This window comes from Molothrus ater, chromosome 2, assembly GCF_012460135.2.
Source record: "Molothrus ater isolate BHLD 08-10-18 breed brown headed cowbird chromosome 2, BPBGC_Mater_1.1, whole genome shotgun sequence".
Classification (NCBI taxonomy): Eukaryota; Metazoa; Chordata; class Aves; order Passeriformes; family Icteridae; genus Molothrus; species Molothrus ater.
The window spans coordinates 70,384,007-70,407,331 of record NC_050479.2 but is presented as its reverse complement, the minus strand read 5'-3'; the positions used below and the strand labels follow the sequence as shown (position 1 = coordinate 70,407,331).

Here is a 23,325-nt window from a genome sequence, read left to right as displayed (position 1 = left end):
CAGACAGCCTTGATTAGTAGAGTGGATTTTAAAAGCTGGCTGTGATCTGATATGCTTATGAGATCAAGTGTATCAGATGGCTGTTTATGTTTTTTGATTTTCTAAATAAACTATTTTAAATGGGTTATTTAAGTAACAGGCACGTTGAGGTACAGAAAATGCCTCTGGTAGTATCACTGCAGGCAAGATAAATACCTACAGCTTTGGTGTAGGTGGGGGAGAATGACTGGCTGTAAGAATTGCTGAAAAAAAAGATTTTTTTCTGAAATTATCAGTTCAATGTAGGAAAGTGACTTTTCAAAGCCATTATTGTTTCCTAATGTTTGTAATCTACCAGCAATATAGCCACACCAACTTTAGATGATTTCTGCAAGTAGACTAATGTTTATTCAAACTACAATATAAGGAAAACATTTTTAACCTGAGTTAGTGTCTTTAACCAGCAAATTCTTTTCAACTGGTGAATCACACCAATTGTTATATATTTGCCTTCAAAACAGGCCCACAGTAACTGATCTTTTTTGTCTGTTGTCTTGAAATTGGGTAATTTCTCTGATCCACTTGTCTGTAGCTCTTACTCTTTGATAGCATTCTTTTTTTTCAATTTACTTCTAAGTGTACCACTTATATATGATACTCTTATGCACGAATGAAATTTCAGTAATTAAAAGTATCATTAGTTTGACCTTTCATTCCTATGAGTCAGTATTGCCAGTGATATTCTGTGTTTGGTGAAATAAGTCTGGCTTCCTTGCTACTCCTCCAGAGTCAGTTTTTGTCTTTGAAATAGCTTTAATAGTGTTCCTGGAAATGTGGTCAAGGACTAGTTTTTTGGACATCTATTTTCATGCCTGATAAATGCTTTTACAGAGTACCAGTTTCTCCATTTGGTTGGAAGGCAAAGTTTCCTTGTACTTCGATTCTGAAAATGCTATTTATCCCTCTGATAAATAGCATTTTATGAATTGAAGTACAAGGAAACTTTGCTTTATTGCAGTGATTGTGTGGATGATTTTAATTTGCTCCTGGTTTTAGAAATGGAACAAAAGCCTCAGCACTGAGGGGAAAAAATCAAAAAGACTCTGGTGGCTTTGTCATGACTCATGAAGTAGTGGAGCAAAACATAATATAGAAATACATAGTGCATGTTACTACTTAGCCAACTTTATTATATTTTTAAGAGGCATACAGGTAGCAGATGATTTGTCATCAAGAATCTAAATTTTTCTAATGTTTTGCTTTCTACAGTTTCGGAAAATTTATGAACGTGAAATAATGCTTAAAGAAAACCAGGCATATTGTTAACTGGATGGCTCAGGAGATTGGTAATTTATTACAGAGCCTTTCACATCTAGGGCTGTAGCTCAGATACAATTTAGGTTGGCAACTGCAAAAAAAACTACTGCCATCTTATTTTTTGTGAAATGAGTTGGTGGTCTCAGTCCAGCATGAAATTTCCTTCCAGCAGAAAATCCACCATCACAATTGGCTGTCTTTTGATAATCTGAGGAAGAGACCAAAAGCTTGAGGCAGAGACTGAGAGGTCTTCCCACTGGAACCCTGTCAAGCTGTGTTGGTGAGAATCCTGTAAGAGCTGTACAGGGGCTGCCTGTGCTGACTTGTCCATGGAAACCTTGGGACTTGTTATTTCAAAACTCTCCAGTTTGAGCTGAATTCAGAAGGCACATGTTTCCTGCAGAACAAAAGACAGAATTGCACCTGCCAATGCTTACTTTCTTTTATCAGGGTCTGGAAATAACCTGAGTAAGAGAAGGGATTCTACTTAGTGTTTTGTCTTGGAAAGACAGGAACCTGGTGGTTAAGATTGAGAATTGGGACTTCTCTAACATTCTGATTCAAAGCAGCATAACTGACATGAATGCTTAGGTGTGATTTTTCTATTCCAGGATACCTGTAACGTTATTCTTCAGGAATATCAGTGTTAGATCATCAATTTTAACTCCTATTGTGCCTTTAAACGATAGGTATTGCTGTAGTTTCTAGATATTTTATGTTTTCCTGGGTTTAGATAGACCCACAGAGCTGCTGAAGTAACATGCTTGCTTTCATGTCATATACTATTATAAGAGTGATGGTGCTTGGGGCTGGTAGGAGGCTAAAGAGTATAGTACGTGGCAAAAAAAATCTATTATTCTCTCATTGGATAAGGAATTTTTAATAGGTATGGATTATCTATATAATTACCTTCTGTCTAAGTGCAGATTTCCTGGGTTTTCTGTTGGGGTTTTTTTTTGTGTGCATTTTTTTTAAGACATCTGAGTCGAGTTAGCTTTTAGGTAGCTAATTTTTTGGAGGTTTTTTTAGATTTTGACTTCTCTAATCAGAAACAAAATATGGCATAAACCAACTCCTTTCTTGCTACAACCTGGGCAGTAAAATGTAGCAGCTGTTGAAATCACACAAACTGAGACTGAAATTTTTCTTCACAATGTGGAAATCAAGAAATCTCAGCTCATGTAAGGTTTGTATAAAGTGACTGAATTCTGTATGAAACAGTAAAATCTGTTGGAAGACAACAATTGTCTGTTGTGGGGTTTGTGGTCATGGTGTGCCTTTTACAAAGGAAATGTACACAAATCTTTGCAGTAACTTAAATACTTGGCTGTTTTCTTCCACTGGGTACCTGAAAGCCAATTCACAATTTCCATCAGAGCAGGGAGATGTTGATTGTATTTGCCTTTGAATACTGCCTTGAATACTACTGTACTTGAGTAGTTAACTTTTCCATAAGTTTTTGAAATGTACCAGTAAAATTTTTCAACAAATAAATGCCAGCCCTTTAAAATTTCTTGTTTGACTTGCGTATTCTTCAGCCTCTTTAAATTTCATGGCTGAGAGCGATTGAAAGCAGATTGTTTATTCATGCTCTGACTGTAGCAGGAAGGAAATAAGAACACTTCATATAATTACCACAAAGTGCATCAATTATAGTTTTAATAATGTTTTGAATTTAGCTATCAAGTATGCTTGTAACATACTGCATTTTGCTGACTTCTTTTTTGAGTATTTTTTCCACTTTATAATATGCAGCTATTGTGCTTTTTCTTTACTCAAAGTTCTTATTCCACACTAAAAATAAGCATAAGCCGAAGATTTGCCATAGATGTGTTTTCATCAATATGCAACTCGAACAGCAAGGGAAAAGACAGCATGCACTTCACAGCATGCTTGGAAGGTTTTTTCAAGTAATGGGCTCAAAGTAGAGGTCCTTTGCATGGTACAATAACTTTTAAGCTATGCCTGTTAGCATTTGAAAGTGCATCTCTAATTTATTTGGTAGTAGTCCTATCTACACAGTCAGGATCCAGTTTTAAGTAAAGATGAGCACCCCTCCACAGCTTCTGTGTGGTGACAGTAAGTAAGATTAGTCTTCAATTTACATTAATAATGGAATTGGCACCTAAGCTATTTGAAGTACTTCCACAGTGCAGCAGTGCTTAAAAGCATACCACCACCACCCCCAAAAAACTCCAGCAAAAAAAAACCTAGAGGAAATATCACATGTCTTGTAGTATTGAAGCTGGGACAGTAGCATAAAATTATTTTTGTTCCTAAATCTTCAGACTGCATTCTCTGGCCTATTGCTTTGTGCCTGGTGTGAGTGGGTGTTGAACAGATGAATTACCACTTGGCAAGTGAGGTATGGAAGTGGGGAACAGAGTGCTGGACTTCTGCTTCCCATTCTTCTCCTCCTATCTCTTGCCAAAGGAATTAACAATCTCTTAGCCTTTGTCAATAACATCCCTGTCCTAGTTAGCCTGGGATTGTGTCACTGTGGACATTTGCAGACTGGCAGCAGTGCAGTGTGGGGAAGGTGTCCCTAATGTGCAGCTCAGCTCGAGGGCTGCTGTGGGACAAGCACTGGCTTTTAAAAAGCTTTGAGGCAGTCAGGCTTTAATACAGTTGGTGTGTCGCTTTCTGAGATCTGGACTCTTCCCAGGGATACCTGCTACCATGTTTGGGATTAGTGAGAACATTAAAGACGTTCTTTTAACAAGGAATGAGGAAAAGCCACTGCCAGAGTCTTTGTTTAGACAGGATCTTAGTTACTTTCCAGGCTCCATAAAGTGAATCACTTAAATATGTTCTTTAGGCGAAGTTAAATATATGGAATTTTTACCTTGGCAATTTACAATTTTCCTCATTAGAACTCTAGAATCCAAGGATGTCTCCCTGTCAATATTTAAGGATTATTTCACAAATACAGGAATGCTCTTCTGTCTTCCTGTAAAACTTCCAAAGCTGTGGTCATTTGAAAGATTGAACCTAAATCCTTGAAAAGAAGAAAGCAATAATAGTGCACATTACTAGAAATAAGTTTGCAGCTTTAAAAAGTAGGGTAATTTTCTACTCTAAGTAGATCGACAAGTAATAGGTGTTATTTCCCAAAAGGTGTTATAATGACTTGCTGATGATTTGCTTTCAGAGGAGAAAAAAACTCCCAGCAATCCAAACCAAATCACTCTTCTGGTTGTCAGCTGTTGTATTTCCCAAGATTTTTGTTTTCAAGGTGTTTTTCGTTAGGTATGTACTTTCGTGAGATCACCAAAGAACGGTGTGTCTGGCAAAACTTTATTTTTTTGCATGTGCTTCTAATCACATGCTTTCCTGTAAGTTGTACTTTACTATAGTTCTAAATATTCCATAGTTGAAATAATATTATCTAGTGTTTCTTAATGTTTCTGTTTACAGGGAGCATGGCTACTCCCTTGCCTGCCTTTCTGAGCACTTTCTTAATGTATTAGATTACACTTTCAAACCAGTAAGTAATGAAAATGTAGAAGTTATCAAAAGAGACTGCAAAATTTCAGTATTTGGTGTTTGTGCCAGTGATTTAAAAAAAAAAAAGAGAGAAGTAATCCAAGAACTCTGAAAAAATAGCCAGTTAGGTGAAACTTTTGACTGAGTAATGTCTGTCAGTTTTGTACAAATCATATTTAAAGGTAGAAATAGAGAATATTGTTGAAGTGCTACCAGCCTTCTAGTTGGAAAAGTAGTGAGAGATCTTTGAGTTCACTGTAGAGAAGCCCATAGAGATATATCAAATCTTGTGCTTCATATTCATATATGCAAATAATTGTGAGACCACTCTCTTTGAAAGGTCATAGCCATCAGGGGAAGCTCCTGAGGGGAAGAAAGCAAATGTCACTCCAGTCTTCAAGGAGGGTCTGGGAAATTACATTCCCAGTCACTCTCGCCTTGATCCCTGGAAAGGTGATGGATCACATCCTCCTGGAAGCCATTTTCAAACATTTGGAAGATACCAAGGTGATTGAGAGTAGTCAGCATGGATTTTTATGCAGGGGAGCTTGTGCCTGGCCTGAAAGCCTTCAATGATGAGCTCCATGGATGGGCTAACAGTGGGGAATGTTGCTTACTGCAGTAAGGCTTTCAGCCCTGCATCCCATCCAGCCCTGTAGACAAGCTAGGGAAGTACACACCAGGAAGTGCACAGTGAAGGGCATGGAAAACGGGAGGAGTTGAAGGGCTCTAAGGATTGTGACCAATGCCACCAAGTTAAGCTGGACACCAGCCACTGGTGGAGTGTCCCAAGGGCTGATTCTGAGTTCAGTACTGTTTAACATTATCATTAGTAACCTGAACAATGAGGTGGAGCAAACCCTCAACAAGCTGGCAGATGATTTCCAGTGGCACCTTCCAGCCTTGACCATTCTGTGGATGAGTTGTATATTCACCATTTGATTTGTCTTGAAAAATTCAATTACTGCTCTCTCAAAGTCTAAAATCCAGCTCATGACAAATCAAGAGAAGAGATGCCAGGTACCAAGTGTGGGCTGTGTGGGAGCAGGTGTAAGATGAGTATGAAAGATCAAATAGCTCCCAAGGAATAAGGAACAGTGTGAAGAAAACAGTGAAATACCCAATTTTTGAAGTGCAGCGTGACGTTTTTGCAACGTATCTTGCAAAATGACTGCAGTATGATGAGAGGTATGACATGGTGCCATTTTTTTTTTTCCTGAGTAGTACAGTGACGTATTCCCTAAAACCTTTCTGGAAGCAGTATGGTCAAAAAATGAAAGATATACTTCTGCTGGATCATCGGTTGTTGGGTATGAAACATTTGTGTAATGGCAATATCTCTAGAAAGCTATACCCAAGCCTTAAGCTATCAGGCCTATATTTTTCATTCTTCACTAAGGTGCTCAGTACTAAGATCAAATGGAGAATATAAATGAAAAGAAGCTATTCAGTCTATTCTTCCAGTTGTGTTTGGATCGTCACTGCAAGACTTCCTGGTGATTCTGTAAATCAATCTTTAAAGGTAGTGAAATGATTTTATTTTGTTTTAATTCACTGGCTGTGTCCCTTTAAGCAATTTTTTAATCTGAATGTAGTCTTTCACAGCTTTTTACAGGTTGATCATCTTTAGCTTTAGGAAAAGAAAAGGCAAGGCCATTTAACAAGTTTTAAGTAAGGATTGTGAAAGAATAGTAAAGACTCCAAGATGTATGTAATACATGAGATGAACAGATAACACTTGAAAATTTTTATTCAAGCAACCAGTGTTTAGAAAAAATGCTAAATCAGTCCTAAAAGTTATTTGATAATCTTTTATCACACAATGCTGTTAGATTCCAATTTATACAAAGATGAAGTGCTGAATAGGGGAACATTTGATGGATATTTTTCTGATTGCAAGTGACAAGCTCATTTATTTGCTTGATTTAAGTGAAAGTAGGGGTGCAAGGAAAGGTCAGAAATATCTCTTCCAGGTACAGGTTTTTCAAATCTACCTCTCTTAGACTGCTACTTTTATTCAAAGCCCCATTAGCTTGATTGCCAAGTCCAGCCCTAATTGTAATTTTTTTGTAGCCTTTTATTATTTCTGCAGGTGCTCCCAAAAGGTCTGACTACATCATTGTGTCTGGGTTACTGCCTTGCATTTTGTCTGATGGAACCTAAATTTAGTTTTTCTTCTTGTTAGCTCAGTATTTCTTTACCATCAATAATTCTCAAAATAATTAATCCTATGTGGTAATAAAACCCAATTCTCACAACCTTCATGTTTAAAACTGGCAGTCATACTGACAATAATTTTTTTCTCTATTGATGAATTTATCTTTTTTGAAAACTAGAGTAAATACAATCTTTGTCCAAAGTTTAAAGGGAAGGTCAAGGTGGAACAATATATGTATTATAAGAGGGGCTTTGCTAAAGTGCAGGTAAAGTCTCTGACTTTGGCATTCCGAAATCATTGTAGACTTCAACATGAAAGAAGTACAAGGTGCAGAAAATAAATGGAAAAAGTAAGACTACTTATTGAACTGCCACCAGATATGTTAGGGACAGACAAGTGCAACACAGATGAGGATTTGTAGTCATGAAATTGCATTACATGATTATGGATGTTTTAGTGAAATATTTTTGCCTTATCTGCTGCAGAACTGTCAGACACAAGAAACAATGAAAGCAGACAATTTTTTCCCCTGACATTTCTACATCATTGTACATGGAATAATGTTAACCAGCAGTCTTGGACCAGTTAACAGGCAGTGAAAACTGTTGCAAAAGGGAAATTCCAAATTTAAATCTTTTTCCTCATTCCTCTGGAGCCCTTCAGGACTAAATTGAACGTTTCAGAACTGATCTTTATAACCATTTGCATCTTTGCCTTACAGGATATGTAATCAGTACAGGCCTTTTTCTGTGCCTTTAGGAAGTTTGTCTTTGTCTGGTGGAATATGCATTTAATTACAGCACCAGAAACACATGTGCCTTCATATTGCATATTGATTTCTAAGCTGGAGACAAAGTGGTGCTTTAGAGTTGTAGATGTGCAAAATGATAGCATGGCTTCTACAGTCTCTAGGAAAAAATAGTTTAGAAAATGCAAGTTGTGTTGCATGTTTTATAATAAAAAGAAAATTATGTTGGTCTGTTGATACTGTGTGATTGCTTAAGGAGACTGCTTACCTGGGCATGCTGGTTCTTAGTTTCCTCAAGTGATCTTTGTATCTGATAGCAAATTTCAGGTGCCTTTGGTAAAAAGATGCAGTATCAAAACAGACCATTTGTTTCAAATGTCATGAAAAGCAAATGTCATATAGAGGAGGGCATGTGTTCCGGGAGACGTCTATTGATGGTTGAACCAGGGACAAATGCTGAAATACTTTTGATTTTTTTCAAGCTTAGAAATACTTGACTTTTTAAAATTCCAGGTAATTTTAAGTAAATTGATAACTGAAGTAGAATGGTGTAATATAAGTAATATATTGAGGAATATAATTTGTAGATGATTGCTTATACCTATCTGCATATATATGACACATTGAGGGAGGAAAATACGTCAGCTACAGGGCAGACTATATAAGATTTCCTTCTTTTCTGTAGCTATAAATTTGTTCTTTTGTTACTAGCCTGTTTTTTTCATGTGCTGGCTTTCCAAGATGGCCAGATACCTGATTGTGGTGCTGGAAAGAGTAATGTAAGTAATCCTTCACTGTTTGAAGGCAGACTCAGTCATCTCAGTGGTTACACTAAACTGGCTGCAGGAGCTCTCATATCTATGTATGTAAATACAAAGAGAGTTAAGAGTTCTGCAGAGGAAAGGTGTGCTAGAAACTTCAGATCTAATTCCTGCCATAAAGGTGATGAGCTATACTAGGTGGAAAAAATACCAGCATAACTTGTGGTTCTGACCTAAGAGAAGTATGGAGGACCAGAAGCTTTTTGATCATAAATGTACCTGTAAAGTAAGTTTAGTCAATAAAAACCCTTCAGCAGGATTTAGTAAAAACCCTAGGGTATGATTTTAGAGACACCTGTTAAGTACCTTGTTAAGGTTGTGGAAAAGTTATTACACCATGAGATGCTGTGAAAGGTAGGAATATGGATTGTTCAGAATATAGGAAATAGCTATAAGAAGTGTTTTCACTGCAGTCTGCTGTACAAAGAAAATGCTATATTCTGTATGAATGATCTATATTCATGATATAGAGGACAAGATGATAAGAAAACAGTCCTTTGAGTAACTCTAATCCAAGGAGTTTTAAAAAATTGTATGAATAGGACACATCCCATGTAAAAGCTTATTCTTTATGTACTCCCAGGTTCATCTGTCTTACTGTGACTATGAGTGACACAAAAGGGATACTTGGGATGTAGTTTGAAATACTGTATTTGTTCTGTGCACAGAAGTGCTCTTAACACAAGCAAAGCCCATGCAACCACTGGAAAGTGCATAGTAGTAAATTACATAGGCTTTTCACCTTTGTTTTTTTTCTTAATCCAGATCAAGGAGGAGTTGTTTATAGTCCATGCAAGTAGGGTGGTATGGAAGTAATGAAATTATTACTTAAATTAAAAACAACAACGGAGTAGGGCTTTTAAAGAAAATGGCAAGGGTTAACACACCTCCGTGTAAACCAATGAGTAAATAAGACAATTCTCTGCCTTTGTGTGAAAGTTTTGGGATGTGTGAGATTACAGTACTACTGAATGCCTGTCACCCCACGGAAACTGCTCTAACAAAATACTGAGCAAAAATAGTACTGGGTTTTTATTACACATTTCAAATCCTTACTTTGTGAGGCAGAACTTAGAATTTAAAAGGGAGATGGAATTATATATAGAATAACATAGTACCTAAAAACTGGTTTCAGAGCATGTTCTCCTCTTGCATTTGATCCTGCTCTGCTGTGTCCACAGCATCCAGTCATTTTAACCTATGGACAGAGTAATCGCTGCTGTAGCAAAACCCACAGGAAATACATTTCTTCATGTTCATTTTAATGTATTAAGCTTGTTATTACACTTTTGAATGGTGTGTTAATGATATTTGACATGGTAGATTTTCCTGCTATAATAATATTTTTGATATCCACATTTCCTTGCTTTGAGTCTTAGTACAGAAAGTCATGCCCTGCTGCTTGTGCTGACATTTCTAGAGAGTGAAAGAGTTGGCCTGAAAAGAGTAATTAATTTTTTTATTTGGCTTGAATTCAGTTCCAGTGAAAGTGAGAAAAGTCTGTGTATTAGGCAGTGTGCAAGCTTTTAATAAGTTACAGTGCCCAAAGTTGGCAGTAATGGAGTGACAGCAGTGAAAGAAAATTTTTGGAGTGTGTTCAGAGCCTGAAAACATAGTAGTGAGACTAACAGCTTTCATCAGGCTGAAACAGAGATAAAATATGGTTGATGGTAACTAGCAGAAGTCCCCCTTGGCATAGATACAGCATCCCTCTATTTTCTATCCTATCCAAATACTTCCTTTACTTTTAAAATTTTTGGACATGTGTGCTTTGATAATTTAGGGGTTTGTTTTTGTTTGGCTGTAACTAGTAATTTTAATGGTTCTTAGTTTTAAAGAGAATTTTATTTAGATGCTCAATTTATTTATTTTAAAGAGCTCTGGGATGTTCTTTATAGGAAGATAATGAACAGGAAGTATTACATTAAAACAGGCTTTCTTAATTTTGCAGTGCTTTTTACAATTTGTGTTATGTAATCAGAAAACATGTATTACATCTGAACATTAAGATATTCTATGGAGCTGTTGTTTTCACCAGTGTTTGTAGTGGTCTTTTGATTATAATATGTTTTAAAGCCCCAATCAGTTGCAAAAGAAAATGAACATTTTTGAACTCAAGGAAAGCAATTACTTCAGAAAAGTGCTGATACTATCATTTGAATAAGGTTATATTGTCACTGCTATTGTGCTAGAGTACTATTTAGTGTTGAAGTAGTCAGTTTTGTTAAAGTGGAAAGAAAATTGAATTATTTTGGAATGAAATTATTTTCTCTAACTTTAAACTGATCCAAAAGGACAGCTGCAGTCCCTAAGAATGCAATAAGAGATCATACCACCTTGATAATAAGGAAATATTTTGATGTAGGTTATGTCTGCTTGAAGATAACAAGGTTGTTAGAGATGGGCCAGAAGAAGCATAAACATTGACTCTTTTGAGAGTCACAGACCTTGAGATGGGGTGTGAATTTTGCAAGCCAAGCTGAAGGCTAGTAGGTTTTGCTGCGCAGCTTTTCTTGTCAGAGGGCCTGACTGGGACATGATAAACCACATCAGTATATTAGAATTTCTACCACCGTGCCACAAAAGCACTCTTCTGAGCAGGCTGCGACTTGCTAAACCCTTGCAGTTGTCTTTCAAAACCTTTTTGATTTTTTTCTTCTCAGCAAGATGTTTTTAATTTACTTTGTTCAAATACAGCTGAAGAAGTTCAGTTATGGTTTTGTATGATTGTGGGGTTGTGTTTTTAAACAATATAATCTGTATTGTTTAATATAGATTATAATTCCTATATTGTTTAGTATGGTACTTTGAAGTCTAAAATAGAAAGAAGTCTTTCACTATAAATCATAATAGAATCATTGTCGATGTCATAGTTGCAAAAGCAAAATAATTTAGGGATAAAAGCCCTTTGTCTAGTATGGTTCTTTTAAAGTTAACCTGCTCTTGTTTTTTAAATTGAAAACCAGTATTATGTTCTTATAAATTATCATGGCTCATCACAGGTGGAAATGGATGGCATGGCCAGTTCTGTAAACTGGTCCCACAGCCAATAAGGATGCACAAATACCAGGAGTTAACAAATATCACTGGTGTGACTCACCCCATCATTGTGAATCCTCTAGAGTGTAATGTTTTAGGAGCCCAACTCGTAAGTATTGGATTATCCAAATGAAAATTGGTTAGGATTATACTAAAACCTTATTAAATGGTATATTAATAAGGATGTGTAAAGAGTATGAGTCTGTTTATTAGTATACATAGAGATGTTGCAAGCAGTTAAAAATGTGGATGGGGAGGAGGTAGCATTGACATTATAATATCATAACAGGTAATTCAGAGGAGTTTAGATTACTCACTGATACCTGTGTTTAAAATCAGTCTTTGAAAACTGGTGATTTCAGAAACAGACTAGTAGCAAAACCTATGTGGAATAGTAGTTCCTGCAGACTGGTTTGATGCTTAAAATGTATCAAAAATTGCAATGGCTAAGCTGTCTAAAAATGCCCAGTTCTTTCCTCACTACTTTGGTGAGTAAAGCTTTGTCAAAGGAGGGCCTAACACCTAAAAACTTTTCCAGGAGCATGAGACAATGTCCTAAGATTTCCAGATACTTTGTATACAAATTTGGAATAAATAATCATCTCCTGCTTCCATCAATAACTTCCTCTGAGCAGCAGGAATGATGTTTTTTTTTTTCTTTTTGTCGCATCTCATCATGACATAGACTGGTATAATTTTAATTTTGTTTGCATTTTTGCCTTCAAGACAGCAATTCAGATAAGTTCTGAAGTCTAGTTTCCCCTCTGTGAAAGAACACAAACATTTTCAGTATATGTTAAGAAGCAGTATGTGACTGCAATGTTTGTTCATAGTAGTAGTCCTGCCAAAAGGATATGAAGAAAATGCACAGCTGGTAACCTTAACATGCATCAGTAGCCTTATGCAGTGAGGCAGGATACCATACTGGGATCATACAGAGTGAGAGATGCTGTGCCAGGCATGTAAAACAATCTCTCCACTGCATTTAGCATTAGTGAAGCCTCAGCAGGAGCAATGTGTAATTTGCAGCACTGGAGTTCAAAGAAATGGGTGGCCCAAGGCAGAACAGCTAGAGGAAATCAGCAAGAATGAGCATAGATCCAGAAACAAAAACAGCCTACCAAGAAATACAGAGCAGGAGAGAGCTTCAGGGTTTTTTTAATCTAGGTAATAGGACTGAAGAGAGATGTTTGTCCCAGGAAGTGTTGGACATTCTTGCAGTGAAGGAGTGATTGTCTGTGCCTTCTGCTAATGAAGAAGAGAAGAGGCAAGGGGACTAACCTTGTTTGTGGTGTGAAAAGGAAAGGAAGAACACTGCAATGGAGAAGAGTGAAAGAGACAAGATTGCATGGGAATTGTGCAGCCTTCATCACCAGAGACTTCAGGGTGACTCTGAGCAGCATTGGGTGAGATCAGGCAGATAGGTAAAGGTGACTGTCTCAAGTTCTTCACAGATCTATGAACCTCTTTGGGTTTTTACCTCCCTTGGTTAAAATTAACCTGCTGTTTAGAATTTCTTTTTGCACTTTGCAAATAATTGTTAAATTAGAAGTACCTAAAGATATATCAGTGGGTTCTCTTTTCAGCAGTAATAATGATTAAATACAGAAGAGGATTTGTCTAGGAATCATAAAGAGGAGTCCTACAAAGCCAAATATAAGACAAGATGAGATTTAGTGCTGTGCCATGGTCACAAGGTCATTCTTTCATGAGAATGAATTCTCCCTCTGCTGCTGAGGTGGATTTGGGAGGAGAAGGGTGATTTTTCTTGAATTTAGTTCTATGGGATTGCCAGACACTTTTGTTGGTCTCTGAAATATTCAGCTGTACATCACTGCATGGCTCTTCACATTTGGTTTAGTTTCATAACAGGTTTCTCATTAGCATTTGTCTGGCATGCACAGATTATTTTACTGAATGACAAAAGTAATTATTCCTTTATTAGTACAAAAATTAGGGACTTTAGTTGGTAATTTGTAGTTATAAAAAATATATAGCTGCTTTAAAGTAGAGTATTTTCAGAATACAGTATAAGAATTGCAAAAAGATTTTGCTTCACTTGCTCAGCCCAAGTGATTTGAATAAGCAGTTTCAACTTCAATTTTCTCTGGATAATTAGAATTAAACTGAAAATTAACAAATTCAACTAATGCTTATCCAAATTTCTCCCTCTTCTTCTAATGACTGCTTATTTTTCTTTGCAAATAAATTTCTAATGTGTAATGAGTTGCCCAAATAGACAAATCTGGGGACTTGTTGGGGTTTTTTATCTTCAGATAGTGGACTCGATTAAAAGATGCGTAACAATAATTCCTGACACATGTATTCACTTTTGTTAGTGGCCTTCAGTGTTTTTCAGGGATTATTCAAAATGCTTAGTATTTAGTTGTATCAATACTACTCCTATACTGATTTCTAGTAGATATCCCCCTATTAAATTTAAGTTGAATGGTCTTGTTTGGAAAATTTTTTGAACAAAAAGTGTTGTTCCAGTCTCTGCATACAATGATTTTAGAAACGGAAGCCTCCAGAATAAGACATCTAATTTACTTTTTTTTTTAACTGTGATATATTTTTACAGTGATGTGATTACATAAATATTTTTGTCTGTAGGAAAAATCTTGTGTTCCAAACAGAGCTGTTTTCAGTGAAGGACTTGTGGCTTTAGAAAAAGGTTTACTGAATATTTCAGACCAACTGAGGGTTCTTTTTTATTTTGCTGCTTTAGAATACTCCTACACAGATTTCTAAATTGTCTCTATTGTTAAGTGTGTTCTGTAACTTCTGAAATGTGAGTGTGAATCAAGCTGTTGATACTTACTTTGCTGACTAGTACTGTCTTGCTGTGCTTTCTCATCTCTACCTGCCTTGACCTTAGGGTAGGAGATCTTTGGTGCAGGAATTGTTACCCAGTGCTGGGCTGATTAGTCATATGGTATAATACATATGACAGTCTTTGTGTGAATAGGACTTCTTGTCCTTACCAAAATCCAAACAGTAAAATATTTTAGGGTGAAAATATCATGAGGATGTTAAAAGCATTTTTGTAGAGTATTATCAACCTGTGAACTTGAAGGGGGAAAAATGGTACTTTATGTATTATGTCCATGTATTATATATCTGAAAAATTCTAGTGCCTGTGTAATGTATTGTTAACTCTAATGAAAACATGATAATTAGACATGTAGCTTAACACCCTATATATATTGAAGCAGGTTTTGTAAAAGATGTGGATTTGTTCTTTGAGTCACAGTGTAGCAATAGAAAGATTTCTTTGGTGAAATGATGTGTTTTCATACTTAGCAGATTGAATTGCCATAAAGTTCAGCACTAACTATGAATTTAAAGATGTATGCCGTTTGTTTATTTCTAGGACTTTTGTAGAGGCAATCTAAATGAAATGGTTTGAGAGCTGTGTGCCCACATTCTGCATTTTTTAATGTTGAAGCAATACTTATCTGGAGTGTATGCCTTTATTTAAAAAAAGGCAAAAGGGGGTGGTGGTGGTGGTGGTGTGGGGAACAATTTCTTCTGGAAATCACAGAGCTAATACAGCACAAGCTGGATCTGTTGTTCTTGCTGTTGGAAAGACAACGAAATATATCTCACCTTTTTTGACTACATTTTTGATAAGATCTTCTGTCCTTAACCTGTTCTCAGAAATGCAATGCCTCAGGTTCTTTTTACATATTTTGTCCAAGATTGTAGACTTTCAGAAATCCATTTTGCAGCCTTTCATAAACAACAATAATTTAATTTCTCAAGGAAAATTTTTGCTCAAGTACTAATATTTTCTGCCTCGTTTTTACCTAATAGCAGTTACTTCTAGGTTGATATCATATTGTGGTGTTCTGCTTCTTTGCATGTGTGTTTACATTAGAGCCTGATAGATTCAGGAAGGCTTGAGAATATCCTAGAATGTGTTTAGAAAACCACACAAAGATAGTAGGATTTATTGCGTTAACTTTTAGGTGGTCTGAGCTGTTCTGCTCAGGTACTCTTACCTTCAGATCCGTTTAAACTGGAAAAGCAAAGCAAGAGCTGTAACTCAGCCTTACTGCAATCTTAGAGGTCACAACTGAATAGGAGTCCCTATTTTGTCCAGGATTTACAGAACTAATGGGTATCTAAATCACTCCATTTGAGAACAAGTCTGGCATACATTATCAGCTTTACTTGTGAGTTTCTTTACTTTTTTCCCTCCAAATAAGCACTGTAGGTTTCATTATGTAAGCTGTGTTAGGAGTTGAGGAATCCTATGACTACAGATGCTGAGAATGGATTATAAGAAAGAGGACAGCAGAAAATAGAGGATTATGAAGTGAGTTATCATGTTTCTAACCAGCCAAACTCTAGCTCAGTTCTTTAACTTGCTTCCATAGTAAAAGAAAAAAAGGAAAGACAGAAGAATAACATAAAGGCAGTGCTTTCCAGTTTTGCAGCTGTGTGAATTGGTAAACACTTGTAAATAGGAAGAATTTAGATGAGTGTTCTCTCCAAAATCAAGTGATATGGTGTTCTCTCCAATATCAAGTGATATGTTTCATCTGTATCTCACTTGTATATTTTTATGTGCAATGTGTCTGCAAATGTGCCTAATAACCCTGGGCAAAGCTTGCTGTAGAGCTGGCTTCCCATCCCTGTGGTTGGGGTGGTGGGCAGCAGTGGGACTGCCTCCCACTGAAAGGATCTAGGGCAATTTGGGTAGAAATCTCAGCAGTTGGGTGGCTGCCAGCTGGTGCATGTTGAGGACAGACACCAGGGTGTCAGCAGGGAATGTGCTGCTGGAGCACAGCAATGCCCAGAAGAAACGAGAGGAGGATGCAGTCAGGGAGAGCCTGTGTCTGGGTCCTTGCACAGTGTTACTGTGACAGCCAAACTTGTCATTTTTATCAAAACAAAGTTGGTTTAAAACTGGCAAAACAAAGCTTAATTAACTTTTCAGAGACTAATGTTTAGGTTTATCGTGGTATATGTATTGTATATTTATTTTTTTTTCCACAGAAACCTGCTAATATTTTAGTTATGGGTGAAGGTCCTGAGCGAGGAAGAGTAAAAATTGGTATGTTTATATCTTTGATAAGTCCCAGTGTAGCATTTAAGTTAGAATGTTCTGAAGGTGCAGTTCTACCACCTAAAGTAGTCACTGTATAATACCAGTATGTGCCTGGGCACATTGCCTAAATACTGTTTTGTGAGTGACTGGCTTCATTATATTAGCCCCATGTAGCAGTTCTGACAATGAAATGCTGTAGCCTCATCAATAAAAAGTGGAAATTGTCATTATGTTTTGCTTAAGTGGGTGTTTGTGTGGGGTGGGGCATTTTGATGTGGGGTTAAAGATGACAGCTAGCTAGGAGGAAAGGAGGAGAAAAATGGGATTTTAAAATTTCCTCCATTTACCTCTAATGCCATGACATCTTGCTGCTGTTTATAAAAATCTAAATAGGGAACTACTCATTGCTACAAAACTTAAATCTTATAATGGAATCAAAGATGACAGCCTACAAAATATTTTTGAAGGAGTAGGCAGGTCCCTTGGAGATGAACACAAGGGATCTTAAGAGTGCAGAAACCACAGAAATCCATGCAAAATGTTTAGTGACAGTGAATAGCTAATGCTAAATGCCTAGCCTGGGGTGTACCAGGTTAGAAAGGACCCAACACTCCACACTATTGTAACATTTTCTGGTGGGAGTTACTGTTTGCAGTGATAGGATGACTTGTAGAAGTTCAATTGTTTTAAACTAAATACATAAATAAAAATTAACAGTAGTCTAAAAATAATAAACTGTACCAGGCTGTGCATTATCATGGCAGTGCTACTAATGCACAGCCTGCTTACATTTGTTATGGTAATGCAGCCCCATTTAGAAGGGTTTTTTAAGGCTAGTTCATCTTTTTCACTTCCCCTGGTTTTCTTTTGTGAGATTACTCTTCTGCATTGTTGCTCTGTTCTCTTACTGTTTTGTTGATCTGAACTATATTGTTAGTCACTAGTAGAAAGATTCAGGGTAGGATTTTCTGGGAGCATTCAGTGCTGCTCTAGGCCTTCCCTTGTCCTATGGAATCCAAGGAGTGATGGGCCAGGGTTGAATGTTTCTGCAGATCCTACTCTGAAAGTTTCTAATGCCTTTCTGAGCTTTTAAGGTTGGCAGTAGGGATTGAGGTCTGCATAGAAAACAGGTACAGCACGGACAACAGAAGGGAAAATTTCTTCATATTACCTTACTCTTCATGGAGGGTTTCTTCCAAAACAGAGCACGTAGGTCATCCTCTGGACTCACTTTTGACAGTGGTGGTGATCTTTGCTGTACACAACTACTTGCTAGTGATTGCACATAGACCACCCATTTATTTCTTAATTCATAGTTTTGAATTAATTTGAGAATAACTTAGTAAACAACTAAATTAAGTCAGACTCCATTAATGGACAGGTGAAAGATTCTGTACTGGGCCACCAGTCCTCTGAGCCATCCATTCCCAGCAGGGAAAGAGGGAGGGGAACCTTGGATTTTGAAGTGTGTTATCAAAATGTAGATTTTTTTTTTCTTATTTTCTTAAGATTGCCACAGCCGTTAAAGAATGCAGAAGTTATACACATACCAAGGGCTTCCACTTTTCCAGTGTAACTAATTTTTATAAAAAATACATAACTGGTATTTAACTTAAAATAATTTTTATAGTATTTTTGTGTCACTTTGGGTCATAAATTCACTTTCTGCCAACAATTTTCCTTATTATTCATAGTTATTAGTGACTTGACCAATTTTGAGCAATTGATATTTTAGTGTAGAAAACTGTAAAATGTTTCTCTTTTTAAATGCCTTAAAGTAATCATAAATAGGAATGCATATGAAAAAATAATTAAGGATTGTGTAGTCAAGTTAGAGACCCATATTTACACTGCAGTGTTCCCTCATTGGGCTATAGCATGTAGGTCCTTTTCCCTCAGGGTAGCTACTCATCTCATTTCATTCAAATTTTTCTCAGCATATGAATATCCCTACATGAGAGGGTCACTCTGTCTTGGAATTCGGGGGTTGGTGGGTCAGGAAAGCAATTTCGTGGGAGAAGCTGAACATTTTAGTCTCTGCCCATTTTTTCCTATATGACTTACATTTAGTTGTTCAGACAACTTCCTAGGCAGTTGTACGCTACAAATTTTAGGAAGCAGTTTTTAATGATACAATGCCCACAACCAAAATTTTAAAATCATAGCCTGAATGGTATTTAGCACTGATATATTGATATTGGAAATGCATCTTGATAGAAAATCAGCAGGGAGGCAGATGCTGTTAGGCTTAGGTGCTGTTTTTGTGTGAGGGAACTCTTGCCACAGCTAACTTCATGAAGAGGGAGATTTTGTCATGTACACGTATGTATTATAAATCATTCTAACCTTTGCAGAATCTGCATTTTGCTTGCTTTAAAAATTGCTGCTTTGTGAAAAAACATCCTGTAATAATGGGAATATTTTACCAGAGAACATCAGGTAAAATGAGTCAGGATTTACCAGTGTCCTGAGGAGTTGATGCACTTCTTCAGAACAATGGTTAATTCATTGTTGTAAATGACTCATGTTAGTAATGATTTATAATGATATACTCCATAGGTGATGCCGTCCAGTAACTTCTACAGAAAGAAAATCTGCTCAGAGAGTTCATATCTGCTACAGTCTGCCTTTGCATTTTATTTAGGAGTGATGATAGTGCTAACAAGTAAACTCAATCAGTTTGTTCAAAAAAAAAAAAAAAGATTGCTAGTTTCCCTCAAATTTTAAAGCATCTCTCTTTGCATTTTGCAGCTGACATGGGCTTTGCCCGATTATTTAATTCACCTCTGAAGCCTTTAGCAGACTTGGATCCAGTAGTTGTAACCTTCTGGTATCGAGCTCCAGAGTTGCTTCTTGGAGCAAGGCATTATACCAAAGCTATTGGTAAGTAAATTGGACAAAAATGTACTGTTTTGTTCTTTATGTAAACTGTACCCAAATATTAAAGCTTTGATAAATTGTTCAAAGGACTGTAGCTGAGTTAAAGGTATGTTCCTTGTTTCTTGAAGAAACATTAATCTTTGACAAATTGATTCATTTCCTGGGGTCTCAGGCTATATATAGAAATGAAATATATTGTTGGGTTTTATCTCCAAATGCCCTGCAATGCAATCTTAAGTTTGTGGCTTTCACACAGGACTTTCATAAATGCTGTTAGGGGCTATAAAATATGGAAGCATCTTTGAACTGCTGGTAGAATTTGTATTAGGATGACTGTGAGACACAGTGCATTAAATTCATTGCAGAGGTTATTACCTAGTGTAATAAAGATATGCAATAAAGAATGTACAGAATGGAGAATATAGTGGCTGCACTGAAGCTAAAATGTAAAATTAAGCTGCATTTTAGCCTCTCTGTGTCTTTGAAAAAGACAGCTGACAGATGGCCAGAGCTTTTGTGGGCTGTGTAACAGGGGAACAGCCCAGCAGCAAACTGGAGGGAGATTAGATTCACTTTTACTGCATTGATCAGCTTTGCTGTGGAAAGAAGAGAGACTGTAGGGAAAAGCACTGGGAAGATTTCTCTTGCTGCCTGGTTTAAAAGATGTGTTAAAGGCTGGCAACAAATTCTGGGAGCAAGTAACTTCCCTAGCAGCTACTCTGCTTTGCACAGACATGGAGGTTGTATGTCAGCATGCTGTGTTGTTTCTGTAACCTGACAGTCTTCCTCAGAACTCAGTCTTTTTTTCTTGTTTTGTTTTGTTTTTTTAAAGATCCTATCTGTGTTTCTGTCAGCAATTCTCATGTTTATGCCTAAAATGTATTCTTGTTTACTTTTCTGTTAATACTGTGTTTCTTTTATAGATCAGATAAATTTTTATATGCTCCTTCAAACTGCTTAATTTGTTGTGTTTTCATGTTTACTGCTGTTTCTTCTGATGGCAGTGTGTGAAACTGCATGGGCAGTCATAGCCTTTAGTACATAGTTTTTTCAGTGTAGATAAAAAATTACTGTGTAAAAACACTGAGTAATGGAGTTATGCTGTTTGCATTATTTGCTTTTGTCCTTGTTTATGACCTTGTTCATTCAAGGCTCAGTGTAGCACCACTTTGAGTTAAAAATTGTATTTGTATATACTAGAAAAGAATTGAGAAAACAACTGGGAAGATTTAGGAGATCTGATTATTAGATAGGTTGTGGAGTTTGGGTTTTTTTTAATGAATGTTGTGGAAAAGTTGTGAGTGTGTGGGCTTGTAGCAATTTGTGTGTTACTCTCTTTCAAGGTGTTATTTGGTTTTTACCAACACCACTACTTTTCAGCTTGTATTTTTGGAGCCATTTACTTAAACTTGGCTGCTCAGCGGTTGCACATTTCTTGGTCAGGACAATGTGGCACTGAAAGAACAAGATGCCAGTTGGCTTTTCTTTCTTGGTGTTTTGTGTGTTGACCATTATCCCAATAGTTTCTCCTTCACTTTTATTCTTAACCAGAATAATTTTTTACAATGTTAAATGGTAACTACACTTCAAAAACCCCACAAAAACTCATATGCTATTCTCTCAGCTCCTGTGTAGTTTCTGAATTGGGTACCTCCATTCAAAGCTAAAAGAAAAAGTTGAGGAAGTATTGCACTTCTACAATAGAAACTTGACCTTATCTCTGATAAGCTAAACACTAACATTCTACCTCATCCAGATGGTTTTGGAAAGATTCATTTGTTGTTCTTTTTATTTCTGTTCTCCTTTTTTAAAGATATTTGGGCCATAGGGTGTATATTTGCAGAGCTGCTAACATCAGAGCCAATATTCCATTGTCGACAAGAAGATATCAAAACTAGTAATCCTTATCACCATGACCAGCTGGACAGAATATTCAATGTAATGGGATTTCCTGCAGGTACATACTGTATTTTTTATCACTGCTGTTCAAAGAAAGATATCCATATTGCTTTCTTTGCATATGAAGGTGGCAGCTGATCAAAGCAGCAAAGCTGTTCAAACACAATCTTTATTTCATGAGTTATAAATCTAGAATCCAATGGTCAAATTAGGTATGTTCCCTTTTATTGATGATAGGGTTATCTTTGTGTATACATGTACCAGTGCTTTATTATTTTAAGAGTGTATTTAATGCTGGGTGATTAAAAATGAGAAGGAATATTTCTACATTGCTTCAGTACTGATTATTGATTTGCAAGGTGACTGATGATTTATGAAACCAGGCAAAAAATACATATATTTAGTGAATATTATGCATTTGTTTAGCTCATGCCAAATTAAACATAGCATTTGGATATTGATTCCCCCCCCCACATGGTGGAAAACTGGTGGTATAGAAAAAATTTCTTTCTTCCAAGAACTGGTTGTATGAACCAAAACAAATTGCATCACTTGTGTTGCATTTTCCCCTCAGTGTTGGTCACACTTTGTTTTTATGCAGGCTGCCTTGCTTCTTCAGTTAATACTTTGTCTTCTGGTGTTCACATGATTGCAGGAGTCATAGTAACAGGGGCCTTATTTTTTATTTTTGTTTTGTTTATCTTTCTCCTCACTGCTTGTGTTCCCTGCCCCACTATTAATTGTTCAGGGTTTTTTTTGTTCCTGAACTTGCCTCTTCCTTTCACATGACTTTTGTGGTCTATATGTTTGTGTTGGTTCTAGAATTTTGTTATTAAACATGCTCTTATTTTTGCTTTTGCCTTTTTTTGGTGTGTATGTGCTTCATTTCTTCTGTACTGCTCTATGAGATTCATGGAAATGTTGCCTTTGCATATTGTCTCCGTAGTTTTACTTCTTCAAGCAATACTGTCCCCTTCTGCTTTTAAACTAGAATTTTACCCTGTTATACTTTTCTTAGTTCATTTGGGTTTTACATTGATTCTGTATTGCTTATATAAGTAGATGATACTCTCATTTTGGTTTTCTGATTGGATTAATGAATCCTTTCTAATGGTCTGTTTGACCTTTGGAGTTCTTTGGTTTTTTCAAGAAATGCTTTTCCTTCAATTGCAGCTTTTTTTTGCATTTTAATTGACACTTGCCATATCTGAAACAATTTCTCATGTCTATGGGACAGGAAAGAGGAGAATACTTTAAGTAATAATTAAATAATTCTATCTTATTTATTTATTTATTCAATGCTTTTAAACTCAGTGTTCTGCAGTAGTGATCAGACTTAGTAAATATTTGAATTGAACCAAATTAGTTGCCCACAGAGCCTTTTCAAGAGTTAGAGCTTAAGACATTTGAAGTTAGGTGCTGGTACTGAATTTTTTGTTTTATTTTGAAATCCATTTTGGCCTTGGTCTACATTGAGGTGAATTATTCTTCATTTTGAGTGTGCAAACTTTACTTTTTCTTAACTTTTTGTTTAATAACAGTATATCTTACTTTGCTGAAGTACCTCTGGGCAGTTTCCTGTAACTAAAAGTGCTGTCAGAACAGAGAATCCCTTAGGAAGGAGACAGGGTTTGCTGGAGGTCTGTGTACTCCTGTCCTGAGATCACAGCTGTGTCTAAATAGATTTAGTAACCGTCCTGAAGGGTTCAAGCTCAAGGCCTGATGTGTTTTTCTTCAGCATTGTTTTGTGGCCACTGTAGCTGGTATATTTTTTTCAAATTCTTGAGTTAATCAGCACCCAGCTGGAGCCTCTTGGGTGTTGGTATGATTTCTTGTGAAGAGATGATGAAGGAGTAGGAGCTAGGGAGTACAAAGGCATAAGACTACAAGGTTAGAGGAGTGGAACGCAAAAAAACACATATCAAGGCTGTGGAGATACTTT

The 23,325-nt window shown here is 36.6% G+C and overlaps 1 protein-coding gene across 4 annotated transcripts in view; it reads left to right on the top strand.

Moving 5' to 3' along the window:
• CDK8 (cyclin dependent kinase 8) overlaps window positions 1-23,325 on the top strand; it is a 68,749-nt gene that overhangs the window by 34,292 nt on the left and 11,132 nt on the right. For 2 of the 4 annotated variants that reach the window (XM_036404139.2, XM_036404138.1), the window contains exons 5-7: window positions 16,553-16,610; window positions 19,356-19,487; window positions 21,298-21,441. In XM_036404139.2, the coding sequence (XP_036260032.1) occupies window positions 16,553-16,610; window positions 19,356-19,487; window positions 21,298-21,441 (334 nt within the window). The remainder of the gene's footprint in view (window positions 1-16,552; window positions 16,611-19,355; window positions 19,488-21,297; window positions 21,442-23,325) is intronic. The other 2 variants (XM_036404140.2, XM_036404141.1) reach the window with 2 other exon arrangements.